Source organism: Triturus cristatus, chromosome 4_1 (assembly GCF_964204655.1).
Source record: "Triturus cristatus chromosome 4_1, aTriCri1.1, whole genome shotgun sequence".
NCBI lineage: Eukaryota > Metazoa > Chordata > Amphibia > Caudata > Salamandridae > Triturus > Triturus cristatus.
In genome coordinates this window covers 1,229,103,069-1,229,119,309 of record NC_140585.1, presented here as the reverse complement: position 1 = coordinate 1,229,119,309, position 16,241 = coordinate 1,229,103,069, and the positions used below count along the sequence as shown (strand labels likewise).

At 44.5% G+C, this 16,241-nt stretch overlaps 1 protein-coding gene across 4 annotated transcripts in view; it reads right to left on the bottom strand.

Moving 5' to 3' along the window:
• R3HDM2 (R3H domain containing 2) overlaps nt 1-16,241 on the bottom strand; it is a 761,481-nt gene that overhangs the window by 55,212 nt on the left and 690,028 nt on the right. For all 4 annotated transcript variants that reach the window (XM_085654624.1, XM_085654627.1, XM_085654622.1 and 1 more), the window contains 2 exons: nt 13,132-13,232; nt 11,400-11,572 (listed from right to left, as the gene is read on the bottom strand). In XM_085654624.1, coding sequence (XP_085510750.1) covers nt 11,400-11,572; nt 13,132-13,232 — 274 coding nt within the window. The remainder of the gene's footprint in view (nt 1-11,399; nt 11,573-13,131; nt 13,233-16,241) is intronic.

Below are 16,241 nucleotides of genomic sequence, written 5' to 3'. Positions count from 1 at the left end.
ATGTCAACAACATAACATTTCATTGAACTTTATTTCAGTCAATAAACATTATATCATTTGCAAAAAGTGACACATGCTGCAATACAACATCGAAAGCAGACAATGTATATAAATCAAGCTAGTTAAATCTGCTTCATGGCTTAAGGTCATCTTGTACTTCCCATATGTGCCAGCTATACAATCCAAAACACATGGAACTCAGAACATTTTTCAGATCAATAAAATCGTATCAAACATTTAAAAACTTCTTACAGTTAAAAATATAAAATACAAACATCTTTCAAGTGCATGCCTGAGTATGGGATGGTACACTTTCCATAATTTTTCCTTACTATGACAGAAGCATAGACGGGACATCACAGCATAGTATTACAATCTACTAACTATGTGGCTCAACTAAATTTTATGTATTAGCAGAAGTAAACATTTTTAAGGAAGAAGCAAAACCTTACTAGGGCATAGCAAAGTTATCTATGCTTGAATGGAGTGTTCTATACAATGTTCAAAGAACAAAGGTTTCACATTTTGGGAAGAGTCTTTGCCCTCAATATCCACATCCAACCCAGAAACTTAGCAAATGGGACAACTATAGTTAAAGAAGGATCGGTTCTCAGAATTCTAAGTGCATTAGCACAACATTTGGTCCCCAGGCTTTTGCAGAGTGGTTTGAACCATTTCCGCAGTGGAGACCGATATCTGGGGCAAAAAATGAAGACGTGAGTAACTGTTTCTAAGTGAATGTTACAAACGGGGCACAGTAATTCACTGCCAACAGCCCAAGTAATTTCAAAGGCTCTTAGGGGCAATGTACCAAATCTAAATTAGAAATACAATTTCCTGTCTACTGGGGCAGTAACAGCCAGGGAACTGTACCATTTTAAATCCATAAACTGATCTGTCAGGGAAATGCTCTGGAAAAAGAAAGCTGCAGAGATAGGCACTAATTTTTAGAAAAATTAGTCTTGTGGTAAACTGACATGGATGCAAGTAACGGCTGATCACTGCAACCTTGAAGGTGTCTTCTGGGAGTGCTTGGCTGGAGCAATTATGGTGGAAAACTAGGCTATATGACAACCCTCTTATAACACTATACAATGCAACAGAAAAGAATAGGCAGGTAGTGAGCAAAGTTAAAAAAAGTCCCAATACAAGTTCCCCATTTTCTCTTTAACGCAAAGGTTCTAGTGAAAGCCTATTCTGGACCTGTATCGTGCAGCTAGTGTTTTTCCAAAAGTTTTTGACGAAGGAGTACATGTATCTACATAATTTGAATCAAATAAAATTGCACATTTAATCAACCGAAAATCAACAGAGGCAAATAAGTGCATAGAATATTCAGGCTACTGGGTACTGCATGGCAGTGTCTCAGGCTGCAGGCCTTCTGGATTAGAATTCAATGGAGGCAAGTTCAAAGGGGTCCTGATCTATTACATTGATTGGACTGCGTTTAGGATCACAGGTGAGCTAATAATCAACTCCAAAGTGCAGCCAGAGTTAATGTATTCTAAGAGGCAAAATCAAGTCACCTGAAACATAGAAATCAAACTATATGCTACAAAAAAAATTAGATTATGATAAAATCAGTTATTTATGTGTTTATTCGCCACCTCCCATTACAAATGTCATAGGACACCCTGGCATGTTTGGTTCCCAAGATAGTAATATCTACCAATCCAAGTGTGGTTCGACGGTGACAAAGAAGGTAATATATTGTGAAATTAAATAGTCAAAATGAAGATATTGAGTATTGCGAAGTGTAGAAGTACTCTAAAAAGAACAATTTACTTACCTTCGGTAATGCTCTTTCTGGTGGATTCTCCAACTACAGATAGCTCACATTTAGAATATTTCCAGGCACTAGAGTGGCTCAGGGGGACGGAATGCATCCTGGGCTAATGCTCTCCTGTGAGCTGTATGCACTAATAAAGAGTTTGGAGCTATATGTCCCTTCATTAAAATATGATCATTCAGGGCCAGCTTATACTTCTTGATTTTGAGTGCTGTCACCCTATATTCAGTGACAACTTGAAGTTTTGAGTTATGCACTTTGTCATACACCCGAGCATTGGCTGTATTTACACAAATCTTTCTTTCTTGGATAAGGTCTCTACCAAAACCTATTTTTCCTCCTCCACGACTTGGAGCATCACCTATTGTGATAAGTCGTTCTTTGGCAGACCACATGGTAGGCTGTCATATCGTCCAGTGTTGAAGTCTTGACAGGATGGTGCTCAAGATTCAGGTCATACTGTGGATTAACACTGTAGTCCTGCCAGAGCTCTTCCCCCATCATTTGGTAGGATTGGCTAAACGTAGTGGTCCTATGTGTCAAAATGGCTGTGTGTGTAATGTTCCTGTGGAGAAAGTGACACTTGTGGCAATTGAAGTGGTCGAGTAATTGAACTGGGTGGAGGTGGCGCAGATAGGCTAATGTGTTGCTGACTGCGCTTCTTAGATATGGGGTAATTCTGGGGATTCATGGAAACAGCAGTCTCTAAGGGAGTTTTCTCTTCTTGTGGGCACTGCTGAATACTGTAGTGGCCAGGCCAGCATCTTCACATAGGCAGGATGAATGTTAAGTTTCCACAAAATTCGGCACCTCCTGAAGCTCAATGAGCGGTGTTCTGTCAAGAGCCCAAAAATATTTTTAGTTGACTTCAGCACCAAAGTAGTTGGACTGGCTGCTCACAATTGAGAAGGACATAACTTGGGGTTGAGGTTTAGGCCCTTCCACTGAATCTCTCAGCACGGAGCAGGCTCAGGGGCAGTGGACGAAGCAGACTGTCTAGATCTCTTGATCCTAGTATCGGGGCTTAATACCAGACTCTTGAGAGCAGTGCTCCGCCTCCATGTAAGACTTTGAGAGCTTGCAAATTTGGTGATGGTCTGATCACAGGAATTCAGAATTGTATTCGGGTATAAACTGAAAGGGTGTTCTCTTCATAGCCCCCAATGGATTCTGATACGACTTGACACATAGCATTCCCACGATTTTCTGCTTAATTCACAGCGTTGTTGATGAAAGTTAGTCATTTCAATGGTTTAGTTGGTGATTCAGTTAATGAAGTCGAATGGCTCCTGGTTGTAGCTTGATGGTCAAGAAGTACGTCCAAACCTGATGGCAGAAAACGCAATCTGAGGTGCAGTCTTTGTCCTATTGCAGGGGTATGGAATTTAATAAAATATCGACTTGTCCAGGGCACAGGATGCTTCATAAATCAACTTGTCCTGTAACAATATCCACTTGCCCCTTTTGTGGCATGTAATACGGAGACAAATTATGGCAGCAATCTCATTATATAAAAGCACTATTATAGCCTCTCTTATTATGTTAGGGCGCATACCATAGTAGAGTTTAAATACTAGCAATTCCCTTATGTTGACACGTTTCCGCAGATTTACATAAGCAATAGTTCCATGGTTGGAATGCCCTTTTGAGTCAGTGAAAACCTAATAACTTGCATGTTTCAAGGGTTTTCACCAACTCCTTTCTAATCGTTTCCCATACTGAGAAAGGCTGGAAATTTATACCTGACAATGGCAGACTTAAAACTTCTTCTTGGGTTGGGGAAAACGTGGTTGGAGGGATAGTGAACTTGCAAACATTCAGATTTTCGCATGAGCAAATATACACATGCTTATTTGCTCATACTAAAGAACAAGTTACTTCCCTTCCGTAACGATATATCTGTAATAAACATAGGTTAGTTATAGATTTCTTACCTTAGAATTACCCCCAGCCGTCAGACTGGATCCGGAAAGTTTTTCGTCAGCAGCACCTCTGCGTGTCGGAAGGTGGTGTTGGTCGGCTCCACGTTCGTCGTTGGCATCGTGGTCTCCAGTATGATGTTGCGGTAGCTACTTACACGCCACCCTTGCATGCTGACGTCAGTTCTGCACACGACTTTCCGCAACAGAAACGCAGAGCCATGCAAGACACTGACCACTGGTGCACAAAACTAAGGCCCTGAAAGGATGTCCTTACCCATAGAAGTCAGTTCGCAGAACAGGGAGGATGGGTGGGGCGGTAAGGAATCTATAACTAACCTATGTTTCCTACAGATATATCGTTACCGAAGGTAAGTAACTTGTTCATCTGAAAGAAACAGTTAGTTATAGATTTCTTACCTTAGAATAGATACCCCAGCAATACCAACCCCGGAGGTGGGTTTGCAAACCAAGATCACACCAGAAAGTCCTGGAGAACAGAACGGCCAAAGAAGCCGTTTTACTCCGGACTTGGCTGTCCAGGCAGTAGTGTCGTAAACGTGTGCAGCGATGCCCACACAGCTGCCTGACAGATGTCCTTTAGAGGGACTCCTAGTCCCAGAGCAGCAGTGGCAGCCGTCGCCCTGGTGAAATGGGCGCGTAGACCCACTGGAGGCTCCTTCTTTCCTAGAGAGTAGCAGGCTTTGGTACACAAAACGACCCATCTGGAGATAGTCCGCTTGTGTACGGCCCGACCATTCTTGGCGCCCAGGTAGCCAACCAAGAGCTGGTCATCCACCCGGAACTGCTTGGTGTGATGCAGACAAAAGGAAAGCGCATGTTTTGGGTCCAGACGGTGGAGCCTCTCTTGCTCTTTCAAAGGATGCGGAGGTGGAAAGAAGGTGGGCAAAGTGATGGTTTGCCCAATAGGAAACGAGGTGACCACCTTGGGAAGGAAGGATGGACAAGTTCGGAGGACAACTTTGTACAGATGTAAAGACAGAAAAGGAGGCTTGGATGAAGGAGCCTGGAGCTCACTTACTCTTCTGGCAGATGTGATGGCTACCAGGAATGCAGTTTTCAGAGTTAAGAGTCTGAGAGGACAGTTGTGAAGCAGCTCAAAGGGAGCGCACATGAAAAAGGTAAAAACCAGATTCAAGTCCCACTGAGGCATTACGAAGGGGATAGGAGGAAAGAGATGAGTAATGCCTTTCAAGAAACTATTTACAACCGTGGACTTGAAGAGAAGGCTGATCAGGAATCCTATGAAAGGCAGAAATGACCGAAAGATAGCCCTTGATAGTGCCCAGAGCAGAGCCGTGCTGGGCCAAAGAAAGGAGGAACAAGAGAAACTAAGAAAGAGGGCAGAAAGGGGATCCACAGCCTTTGCTGTGCACCACGCTATCAATTTGTTCCATCGAAAGGCGTATACCGACTTAGTGGAGGGACGCCTGGCTGCCAAGATTACATCACAGATTTCGTGAGGCAAGTCAAATGACGTCAACTGCCGCCGCTCAAGCTCTCCGCAAGGAGGTGGAGGCTAGACAGGTTCGGGTGGAGGACCGTCCCCTGCTGCAGCGACAGAAGATCCTCCCGAAGAGGCAGTTGGATCAGAGGATCAATGGCCATGTTGAGAAGCTCGGGATACCAGATTCTTCATGCCCAATCTGGAGCCACAAGAATGACTTGGGCTCGGTCACGCTTGATCTTCTTCAGCACTCTGGGCATAAGTGGTATAGGTGGAAAGGCGTACAACAGACCGCAACTCCACTCGCGATGCAAAGCATCGCTTAGCGATTGCCACCTTGGAAATTCCAAAGCGCACAATTGCGGACATTGCGCGTTCTCTTCGGTGGGGAATAGATCTAAGCAAGACTCTCCCCACTGCTGAAAGAGACCTTGCACCACCCCACCCTGCCTAGTTTGTTGCAGTACCACATGGCGGTGGTGTTGTCCGTGAACACCTGCAATACGCTTCCCCGGACAGAGGGAAGGAATGCTTTCAGCGCCAGACAGATCGCCCGCAGCTCCAGAAGGTTGATGTGGAGCCCAGACTCCGCTGGAGACCAGAGGCCTCTGATCTTCGCCTCCCCCATGTGGCCGTCCCATCCCAGCAGTGATGCATCAGTCACCACTGTGAACTCTGGTTGAGGAAGGGAGAGGGATCTGCCGTTGACCCAATGCTGGTCCGTGAGCTAACACTGCAGTTGGTGTGCAGTGCCCTCTGAGATCTAGACGCAATCAGACAGATACTCCTGATGTTGCGCCCACGGGAAATTCAGGTCCCACTGCAGAGCCCGCATACGCCACCTGGCATGATCCACCAGCAGGAGGCCATCAGGCCCAGCAGCCGGAGGGTCATCCTGGGCTGAAATATCAGAATCATAGCCGAATATCCTGGACTCGCTGCTCGGGAGGATAGACCGGAAACAGCATCGTGTCCAGAACCGTTCCGATAAAGAGGAGCTTCTGAGAGGGAATCCGGTGTGACTTCGGCACGTTGATGGAGAACCCAAGCGAATGCAAGAGTTCGGCCATAGTCTGGAGGTGGGAGACTGTCTGGGGCGAGCCCGCCTTCAACAACCAGTCGAGATAGGGGAAGACTGAGAGCCCTGATCTGTGCAGATGAGCTGCAAACACTGCCATCACTTTCCTGAACACCCGAGGTGCGCTGGTAAGACCAAAGGGGAACACCGTAAACTGAAAATGCTTGTGGCCTATCATGAACTGCAAGTAGCGCCGGTGGGCTGGCAGGATGGGGATGTGAAAATAGGGGTCCTGCAAGTTCAACGCTACCATCCAGTTTTCAGGGTGGAGGGCAGACAAGACCTGAGCCAACGTAAAAATTTTGAACTTCTCCTTCCAGAGGAAGCGGTTGACGTTCCTGAGGTCCCAGATAGGACGCAGGCCCTTGTCCTTCTTGGGTACCAGAAAATAGTGGGAAAAGCAACCACAACCTACTTCTGGGGGAGGAACGCGCTCGATGGCTCCCTTGGCCTAGAGAGCCGTAACTTCCTTTTGGAGAAGGCCCAGGTGTTCCTCCGACATGCGATGGTACCGAGGTGGCATGGCTGGGGGGGGTAGCCTCAAAGGGGAGGGAGTAGCCCCTTCAGAGTATCTGCAAAACCCACCTGTCCGACGTGATGGTGCGCCAGTGGGGGAGGTGATGGCGGATCCTGACGCCCACTGGTGATTGATGGGCCTGAAAGGTCAAACTAGGAAGGTTTGGAGGCTGAAGCAGAGGGGGGGTTGGTGAACTGGCCCACTCCCTGGCCCTCAGAACCACGGCGGTGGTTCCCACATCCCCGGCTGCGCGAAGTTTGTGCAGCTTGCGCCAGCCTGTGGCTCTGGGCGGAACTTAGTGGGGCACCCCTTCCGTAGCCACGAAAGGGGCGAAAAGCAGACTGCGCATGGTGGTTGGAGAGGCACAAGGACTTGGCCGTAGCCCTTGAAACGCTCTAGAGCGTTGTCTGCTTTGTCGCCAAAAAGACTACGGCAATCAAAGGGCATGTCCATAAAAGTGCTCTGGACATCCCCAGAAAAGCCAGTGGATCTCATCCAGGCTTAGCGACGAAGGGCTACCAACGTGGAAATCGTCCTGCCTAGTGAGTCGGCGGTATCCAGGCCACAGCGGATGGTAAACATCATGTCTCTCCCTGCGACAACAGCCTGGAAGAGTATGGTCCGGGCCTCCTCTGGACACTGAGGCATCACTTGCGCAACCATGTCCCGCACAGAGTGGGAATAACAGCCCAATAGACATGCAGTGTTTACCAACAGCAGTCCCAAGCTGGAGGAAGAATAAATCTCCTTTCAAAGATGATCCAGCTTCTGGGATTTCCTATCTGGTGGTGCGTTATGGAATGCACTCTTGGAAGTAGAGGGTTGGACCACCAAGCTCTTAGGGGTGGGGTGCTGGGAGAGTCAAGTTGGGTCGCCTGGGGCCAGGCGGTGGCATCGGGCAATCATCCTATCCACGGGAGCCCCCATTTTGGACCAGGTGCCCAAAAGGATGCCGTTAAGGGCTTCAATTAAACGGAAGCAGTGGCTCCGAAGAGCTGGCCGCTGGATGAAGCACCTCTGTCAGGTGGTTAGTCCTGACTGCCACCGTAAGAAGCTTGAGGTGGAGAGCCTCGGCCGCACTGTGCAACACCACTGCGTACGACGCTCCCTCCTCCGTAGCCACAGTAGGAGGAGACAACATGCCAAGGTCTGGGGAGGTATCGAGACAACTGGCATCCCCCAGATTCTCTCCCCAGCCTGGATCATAATCCAACCGGTCGGTCAGAGGGTCACCTGACCCCTCCCAGTCCTCCTTTTCGTCCTCTGGGTGCCAATCTGGCTTGAAAGGGATCCCAGGAGTGAACAGGGGCACAAAGACACCACTCGGCTCAGGATCGGGCGTCAGTCGACGCCGGTCCGGCTCAGTGTCCACATCAGGATGGAGGCCGGGGTCGACGCCAGCTGGAGGCAGAACCGGCGTCTAGTGCGGTTGTGGTGCCGAAGGAATCGGCGCCGGGGAAGGCGTAGTGAGGTCAACAGGCGCCGATCAGGATTCAGGCCTGGATCCATGGGGGCCCTGCGGCGACGGAGCCGTCGGCAAGGAAGGCCTAGGACCCCCAACTGAGTCCGCGGGGCCAGACAGTGCGCCGGTGGAGTCGGGCTGCCCAAAGATGCCATGATTCGCCTCATAAAACTGACGAAGCTGGGCAGGAGTCGCTCCGGGTCCCGGGAAGGGAGGAAAACTCTGAGTCGACTCTTCAGGCTCTGCACGTGGAGCCGCTTGCAGGGCACCGCCCATATCCCTCATCGCGTCAGCCGACTGACTGGGAGAAGTCAAAAAGCAACGATGCTTCTTCAACTTCTTCTTGTGCTTCAACTTACCTGACCCGGAGTGCAAAGACTTGGATGACGAGTGGTGATGGCTCCATGACCGGTCCCTTGACCTTCCTTGTGACCGGGACCTCGAACGGCACGGAGCCGACTGCCGGCACTCAAGAAGCTTTCGGGACCGCTCCTGCAAAGACTTCGGAGCCATGGTCCGGCAGTTGGAGCATGACTTTGGGTCGTGGTCGCGCTCCAGGCAAAAGAGGCACACGCGGTGCGGATCCGTCACTGACATCAGTCAGGTACAGGAACCCCAAGCCTTGAAGCTGGGCATCCCTACGTGCACCAGGAGTCGGTAGGACTCAAAAAGACATCGACAAGTCACTCAAAAAGTTCAGTCATAAAGTGATTGGAGGTACCGCTGTCTCTGGATCTGTGCTGGCTGGCGCAGAAAAAGAAAGAACTGACGTCAGCGCACGAGGACGGCGTCTTAGTAGCTACCGCGACGTTATCCCGGCGACTACGACGCCAACTACGAATGTGGATCGGACCAACGCCACCTGACGCGCAGAGGTACTGCTGACAAGAAAACTTTTCGGATCCAGTCCGACGCCTGGGGGTAATTCTAAGGTAAGGAATCTTTAACTAACTTTCTTTCACATATACAGTTCACAAATTTTCTAGGAGTAATATTTCTTGGCCTACTTCTGTAAATTCTTGTGAATTCATGAAAGCTGTAGATCTGCACTTAATACAAGGACATAAACCATGGGTGCACTTTTGAGATTTTCTCTAATAATTGGGCATTCTAATTAGGTCTGGCATTAACCATGACCTTTTGTGTTGATTAAACGTCTGTCTCTCTCACTCTATCAGCTGGCACACAAAGTAGTTTTGTTCAGTGCCAGGAACTACTATGGCAATGAGTGCTTTGTAAGTCCAAAAACAATTTTTGCTTTTGCCAATGTTTGTAATAATGGAGAGGGGCCAGGCAGCTTCCACACCGAAAAGTTTTTACAAAAGCCATGCCAAAACAAGTTCTGCATTGACTAAATCAAAAGGCTGACCACCAATTTCAGGTCTACTGGCTTTGCCATTGCTTGTTTATTTTTGTTTCCCATAATCTTATTGAAACTGGTTACACCGATTTTCCATTATGAATATTTTGAGAAATACTAGCATACATCAACACATTTTACTAAATGATGCTGCAAAGAAATCGTACCTATAATTTTACAGTAGTTTAGCGAAATGTTTTTTTTCCTACTTGCATTTTTTTGTGAACATTTATTTTTAAAGCAAAGAATCAGCATTCTTGCTTTCAAGCTTCTGTAAATATTTGCATCTAATCAGAGAATTCTGGGAGCATTATACATAACCTCATATTGCTAAACTTAGAAAATGTGTATACACATTTTAATACTGGAACCACTGTCAGTAGTGCAGTCCAAGCTTACAACATTTAATAATAAATGCTTTGCATTAACGAGCCATAAATACAAGTTTGAACAGCATTACCACATGGACACAAATATTACCTTAACTGCAGATAACGTCCTTCCATGATCTATATAATATGGTACTGTAAACTGGCAAATCAAACAGGTGGTAACTGTTCCAGTGTGGGCTCAATAGTCCACAAAGAGAAATTAGAAAAAAAGAACAAAATGGACTAGGTCTAAACCTCACAGTATAGAGGCAAGCCCAAGTCTGGTCTCTTCTTGCCCTTACAGATCCCAAGGGATGTCATGCTTCTTCATCGGGTGTTGCTCCTAGTCAGGCCGGTGCTGCAATGCCCTACGGGTCCCCCGAACGGTCGCTTTAGCGGAGACCTTTTGATAACGCCATATGATGAGTGAGGGTGAGAGATTGAGGGTTCGTAAGGAAGGGTGAGTGAGTGAATGAATGATTAAAACTGGCTAGGGGATACCAAAACGTAATTAGTTTAATGTGTGTGGTCCCCCGACAGGTTAAAAAACCCATAGCTTGTGTGTTTACTGACTAGGCAATAATGTGCCTCAGTAACTCTCCGGTCAACATTTTTCGCACCCTATAATGGTCGTAACGATTCCTGGCGCTTCCTCAGGACCAATGAAGTGAAGAAAACCTGAATGGGTAAAAAACCCTACTAAAGAGAAATAGGTGGATCCCCTTGTGACAAGCTACAAGGAGGCCTAAGCTCAATAAGTGACCGCTTTTGTTTCGACCCGTTAGTAAGTTGTGTGTCGCTCCATAGCCTAGCGTGTGTTCGCCCACACAGTAACGGGGATTGTCGTCGGGTGCACTGCCTTCAAACACTTACCCTTTACACGTGTGCCTGCATATTGAATAGCACAAGGGGAACTGCCTATTTCTCTTCAGTAGGGTTCTTTACCCATTCACAGTTTTATTCACTTCATTGGTCCTGAGGAAGCGCCAGGGATCGTTACGACCATTTTAGGGCGCAAAACATGTCTCGCAGCTAGCAGGTGTAAAAGACTCTACAGCAAAAAGGATCCTTTAATTCAAGATAATGCCCTTTAATTCACTACATTGAGGGTCTGCTACTGCACGTAATGAGAAGGACTTTCACATTATGCTAAAACGCATGTCAGAGAGCATCAAAAGCTGAAAAGCCCAAGTAAAGGACTACCACAGAGGAATCAAGGTCAATTCACATGATAAGAAATGTGTCAGCATTTTATACTAAGACTCGAATACAAACATCTGCACGAGACTCAGGCAGAATTTTTTTTACTCATGCATGTAACAAAATATAAAATTATTGGGACAATCCAATGCGTAAAAGAATACAGACCCCCCAAAGAGAAAATACACTTTCTGAAGCTCAGGTTATGAAAGTCAAACAAAACACACTCCCTTACCTGAGAATTGGCATCTGGGTTGTACAAGTGGTCTGCTTTTTGCCCCCGGTGATCCAGACCAAAATATTTACAGTGGCTCCACTGGACGATTGAGGAGTTTTGAGGGGCAGCCTGGGGACCATTGGGGACGTTCAACTGCATAACCACCATCCCTGGTCCAGTGGGACTGACACCTGTAAACAGACAAACATGAGCTATCTTGAGGGCACAGTCTATTCTTCACAGAGAAACACTCAAAAGAAGCCATCCCTGTACTGGGGCAGTGGAGACTCTGACCCAAGAAAATCGCTGTAAAGAGACAGATATTCGTGTGGCTAGCCAACATTTAGCCCTGAAGTAGCCCTGTAAGAGATTTCACTGCACAAGCAGAACCCACAGGAATACAAATTTTCACACTGTACTGTTTACTTTGAAACTTTTTTTAAAAAACCTTTTCATTTTGTAAACAAACATTATGCACCTTGATCCGTACATTACATTCAGCAGCAAGCACCATGAATAACCCATTTTGACATTGAAAGGTTAATGGTACAGTCATTATCTCAGGTATGCTAAGGGGGTGTAAACCTTTTCAGTGATGTTTCTAATGCATTGCTATTAAACAAACGGGGATCACAGGTCACTTGTCAGACAACACGAAGGTATATCTAGTTACATTACATTGTGGTCCATGAACACGGTGGAATAGTGCTATCTATGCACAAACATATCAGAGACCCCCGCCCTGTTCTCTTTGCAGATATTTAAAGTGTGTTAAGCGATGCCTGCCATTTTGTGATATGGGCTTAATTTGAAACTTCAAAGGATACAAGTAAAAGCTCTAGATAATTTGAAAATCTTAATATGAGGTTTTCCATCACAACTGTCAGCCAAAGAGGACCATTTCAAACCTTTCAAGAAATCAGACTGGTTTTACTTTTTGTCTCAGAAGTGTGATGTAATACAAATAAATCAAGGCTCAACAATTAGCAAATATTACTTTACAACACTCTCCTCTCCCAGGTTTAACGAGTGAAAACAAGAGGTTTCCTGAAAGAAAGATATGGTGATATTTCATTTTAGATGGCTTATATGTAGGCACTATCTCTTTCTGCAATTAGCCCTGTCAGTCACAAGGAGGAGATTGAATAGTTTCCCCCAGATCAATACCACTTGCCAGGAAATAATGAAAATACTAACTAAAGGAAGGACTTTAAATGGGTGGTACAGTACAGAGACAAAATTATGAATGGGAAAGAAATATTTATTCAAAAAGTTGAATACAGCAAGTATAGGACGGTCAAATAAGCTTTTTGCAAGATAGACCAAGACTAACAGGTTGTTTGAAACTTTAAAACATTGTAACCAAAGATCGGATAGTTAAAAGTACTTATACAACAGTAGAAAGCAGAGGACGCTGCAGAGCTATACTCAAACCTCCATCTTTAGGTTGCCATACATGACTGCCAGATACAACACACTCCGTCTGTAAGAACTATGAGATACTACTGCATACACTGGAGCATAACTCCTGCAGATTAAATGCTCAAATCCCAAGAGGGCCAACCAACAATTCTGTTCTTTCAGAACTGTCAAAATGAATGCAAATGAGTTGAGTAATATATGCCAAGAGAGAAACACAGCTTGCCATGTGCTTTACATAAATGTTCAGTATGTGAGCTTGATTGCTCTTACCTCACTGCTACTGCATGCTTCATATCAAACTAGGGTAGGGTTCTGCAAATGTCCTTACCTGAAAACTGTGGCTGAATCTGCGAGGGGCTACAAGGGGAAGGGGATGGGGGCATTTGGTACTGCTCAGATCCAGGTGGCTGAAGGAAGCCCACTGAAGAACTGAAAATAATTAAAAAAAAATAAGATGGAGTTAAGTGACAAAGCCATTGTTTCTTCAATAGAAGAGCTTTCATTGAGTTTGCTGTACTGTTCTGCTCCAACACTGCTGCACTAACTACAAGAGATGCATCAGACTTTTGACAAAGTTATAGTCTAGAATGGCTACGTGTATGCATCAAAGTAACAGCTCAAGGACTAGCTAGAGCGGCATACACTTTGAGAATAACAATGATTTTACATTTGACCTTTTACTTGCTGTGTGACTGAGCAGGCTTCATTATTTCACTAAAATTAATGAAGACACTGTAGGAAAGATAAACACCACTTTAGAAGGAAGTCATCTTTAAATGGATCCTTTCTTAGCCTTGGGCACTAAAGTAAGGAATAGCACTTTGATATACGTGGTAATGAAGGACTCTTTCTTTAGACAGAAGTTATGCCTTTTTCATACAAGTCCCAATGAAACATCTCTAGAGATGCCAGTGGGTAAAGGTTTAACGTTGCTGGCACTATTCGTTTACTCTGACACAAATACTGCTGCCAGTTTGTTACCGACAATAGGGCACCTTTCACACAACTACAATACTTTATGGCATTCTGTATTGGCTATTGTAAGAAAACTAGAAATTAGTTGGGAAGGATGCAATACCTTTACTAGTAATAGACCAACAATTGTCTCCTCACTGGGAACCAAATATGGTATTGTAGCAATATGTCTCTGAAGGTAGAGAAGCAGAGCAGTTTGAGTGCTATTTAGGGGAGGTGGTTTGAGCTAGCAATCTCAATTAGATGGCACGCAATAACACTCAAATTATTGGCCAGTCAGTGATTTTTCATTTAAAAATCAAAAGTACATTTATTACACACAAACACACACCAAAATACTATCCATTAAGTTACAAATAAATAGATGGAAAAACTTTTGGTGACACCCTCATATGACATTTCACCCCTAGTGGGTCATGAATCCCAGAATCACAATGAAACTGACCCAATTAAAGATTAGTGGGTGTCAATTTAAATAAAGCAGGTGTACTGGCTTTGTCAAGAGATCACCACATCCATATACAGGAAAAGACTAATGGCTTTGTCAAGGGGCCACCGCATAAATGAATCAGTAAGGAATGGTTTCTTACCTGTAATCCTAATTCTCTCTCGGATCAATTTCCATTGAAATCATAAGCACTGAATAGTCTTGCCCATGTGCAAGGATCTTTACACTATATATTCTCTATAGTGTAGAAGTTTGCATTTCTTTAGTAAGGCCAGGGTAAGCACTCATTTAATGGCTGCAAAATATTTAAATATTTGAGGCAACATTGGCCAATTGCGTAAATTTGTATTTAAAAAGGGTTAATATATAATTAATAGAAACAGGAAAATTTAGCAGGAGCTGTTATACTTGTCCTTATGAATCTCATTCACAAACCATTTCTAAAGGAAAATGGTGAAGATTGAATTGTAACTTGCAATTGTAATTGCATTTATATAGCGCTTACTATCCCTGACGAGACTTTAAAGCGCTTTTAGACGACCTGCATGCTACTTCAGAACCTAAATAGAATTAGTGATTAATTAATATAGGGAAATATGAAATTAGAGTGGTGGGCATGTAAGTCTGTTAGTTGGCTTGCAAACGATAGTGGAGGGATAGAAGAGGGAACGGTCTGGAAAGTTTATTTGGAGATCATAGCAGTAGGAGGTGGTTTGGGATGAGTAAAGGAGAGATAGGGAGTCTCTAGAAGAGGATTAAGGAGAAAGATGAGGTATTGGATGAGTCAAGGAGGGATACAATAGGGAAGGGTTTAGAAAGGCTTGCTTGGGAGCTCTGGATAGTAAAAGAAGTTTGAGATGATAGAACCAGCAGTAGAGGAAGGAAGAGTCTGGAAAGAGTTATTTTGGGGACCACAGTAGTAGAATGGGGTTTGGAATGAGTCAAGAGTGGCGGTTGAGGATATATTGAGAGAATTATACAGTGAGAAATAGGGCAGAGCATTGGAGAGGGTAGTAGAATGTGGTTTGGAAGGAGTCAGAATGAAGGTTGAGGATATAATGAGAGCGGTATAGGGTGGGATATAGGGTAGTACATCGGAGGGGCTGAATTGGGAGTAACAGAATAAATATAAAGATACATAAGTACATGGAAGATATATATGTAGCGGATATAATGAGAGGTATAGGGTGAGATATGGGGTAGTGCATTAGAGATGCTGAATTAGGAGTAAAGTGATCTATATAACAATACAGAAGTACATGGAAGTTATATATGTATAAGGAAGGAAATATGTCTAAATGCAAGTTGTATTTAATAAATTCAGAATTTTTGTTGCTTTATTATAAGCTAATTTGTTTTTATATATTTTTTCCTTTTAATAATTCAATAGTTTAGCAATTGTTGACAAATAGTTATGATAAAATTGACTTATATACAAGTTAAACATAGAATAATATAACCATAGGTATTATGTCCATCTGTTAAGTAGACAAAATGAATATCTATATGTTTATAAACAATTATACAGATTTATAAAATGGATTACATATATCTAGATACATAGAGATAATTAAAAAAAATACTTGTATACACAAGGATTTGCTGTATTTTTTTGTTTGAATATGGTAGTTATGCGAGTAGTCTTCTGAAGATAAGATTTTATCTGGGGATCTTATGTTTGGGGGTAAAGAGTTCCATAGTTTGGCTGCTTGAACAGAGAAGGATGTGGCACCTATGGTTTTATGCTTGTATGGTGGGATTTTGAGGCAAGGTGCCAATCTAGGGAGGAGGTCCATTTGTTGAATATATGTGGTGATTTTATCCCTGATAAAGAGCGGCCCTGTTCCATGTATCGCTTTGTCAGTGATACAAAGCAGTTTGAATGTAGATTTTCTGACAACCAGTAACCAATGTAGGGTCCTTAAGGCAGGGGATATGTGGGCTTGTGGTAGACAGAATATCAACAGAATATCAACTAATAGTTGCTGTCTCTTCCAAATGGGGGAGGGGGGGGG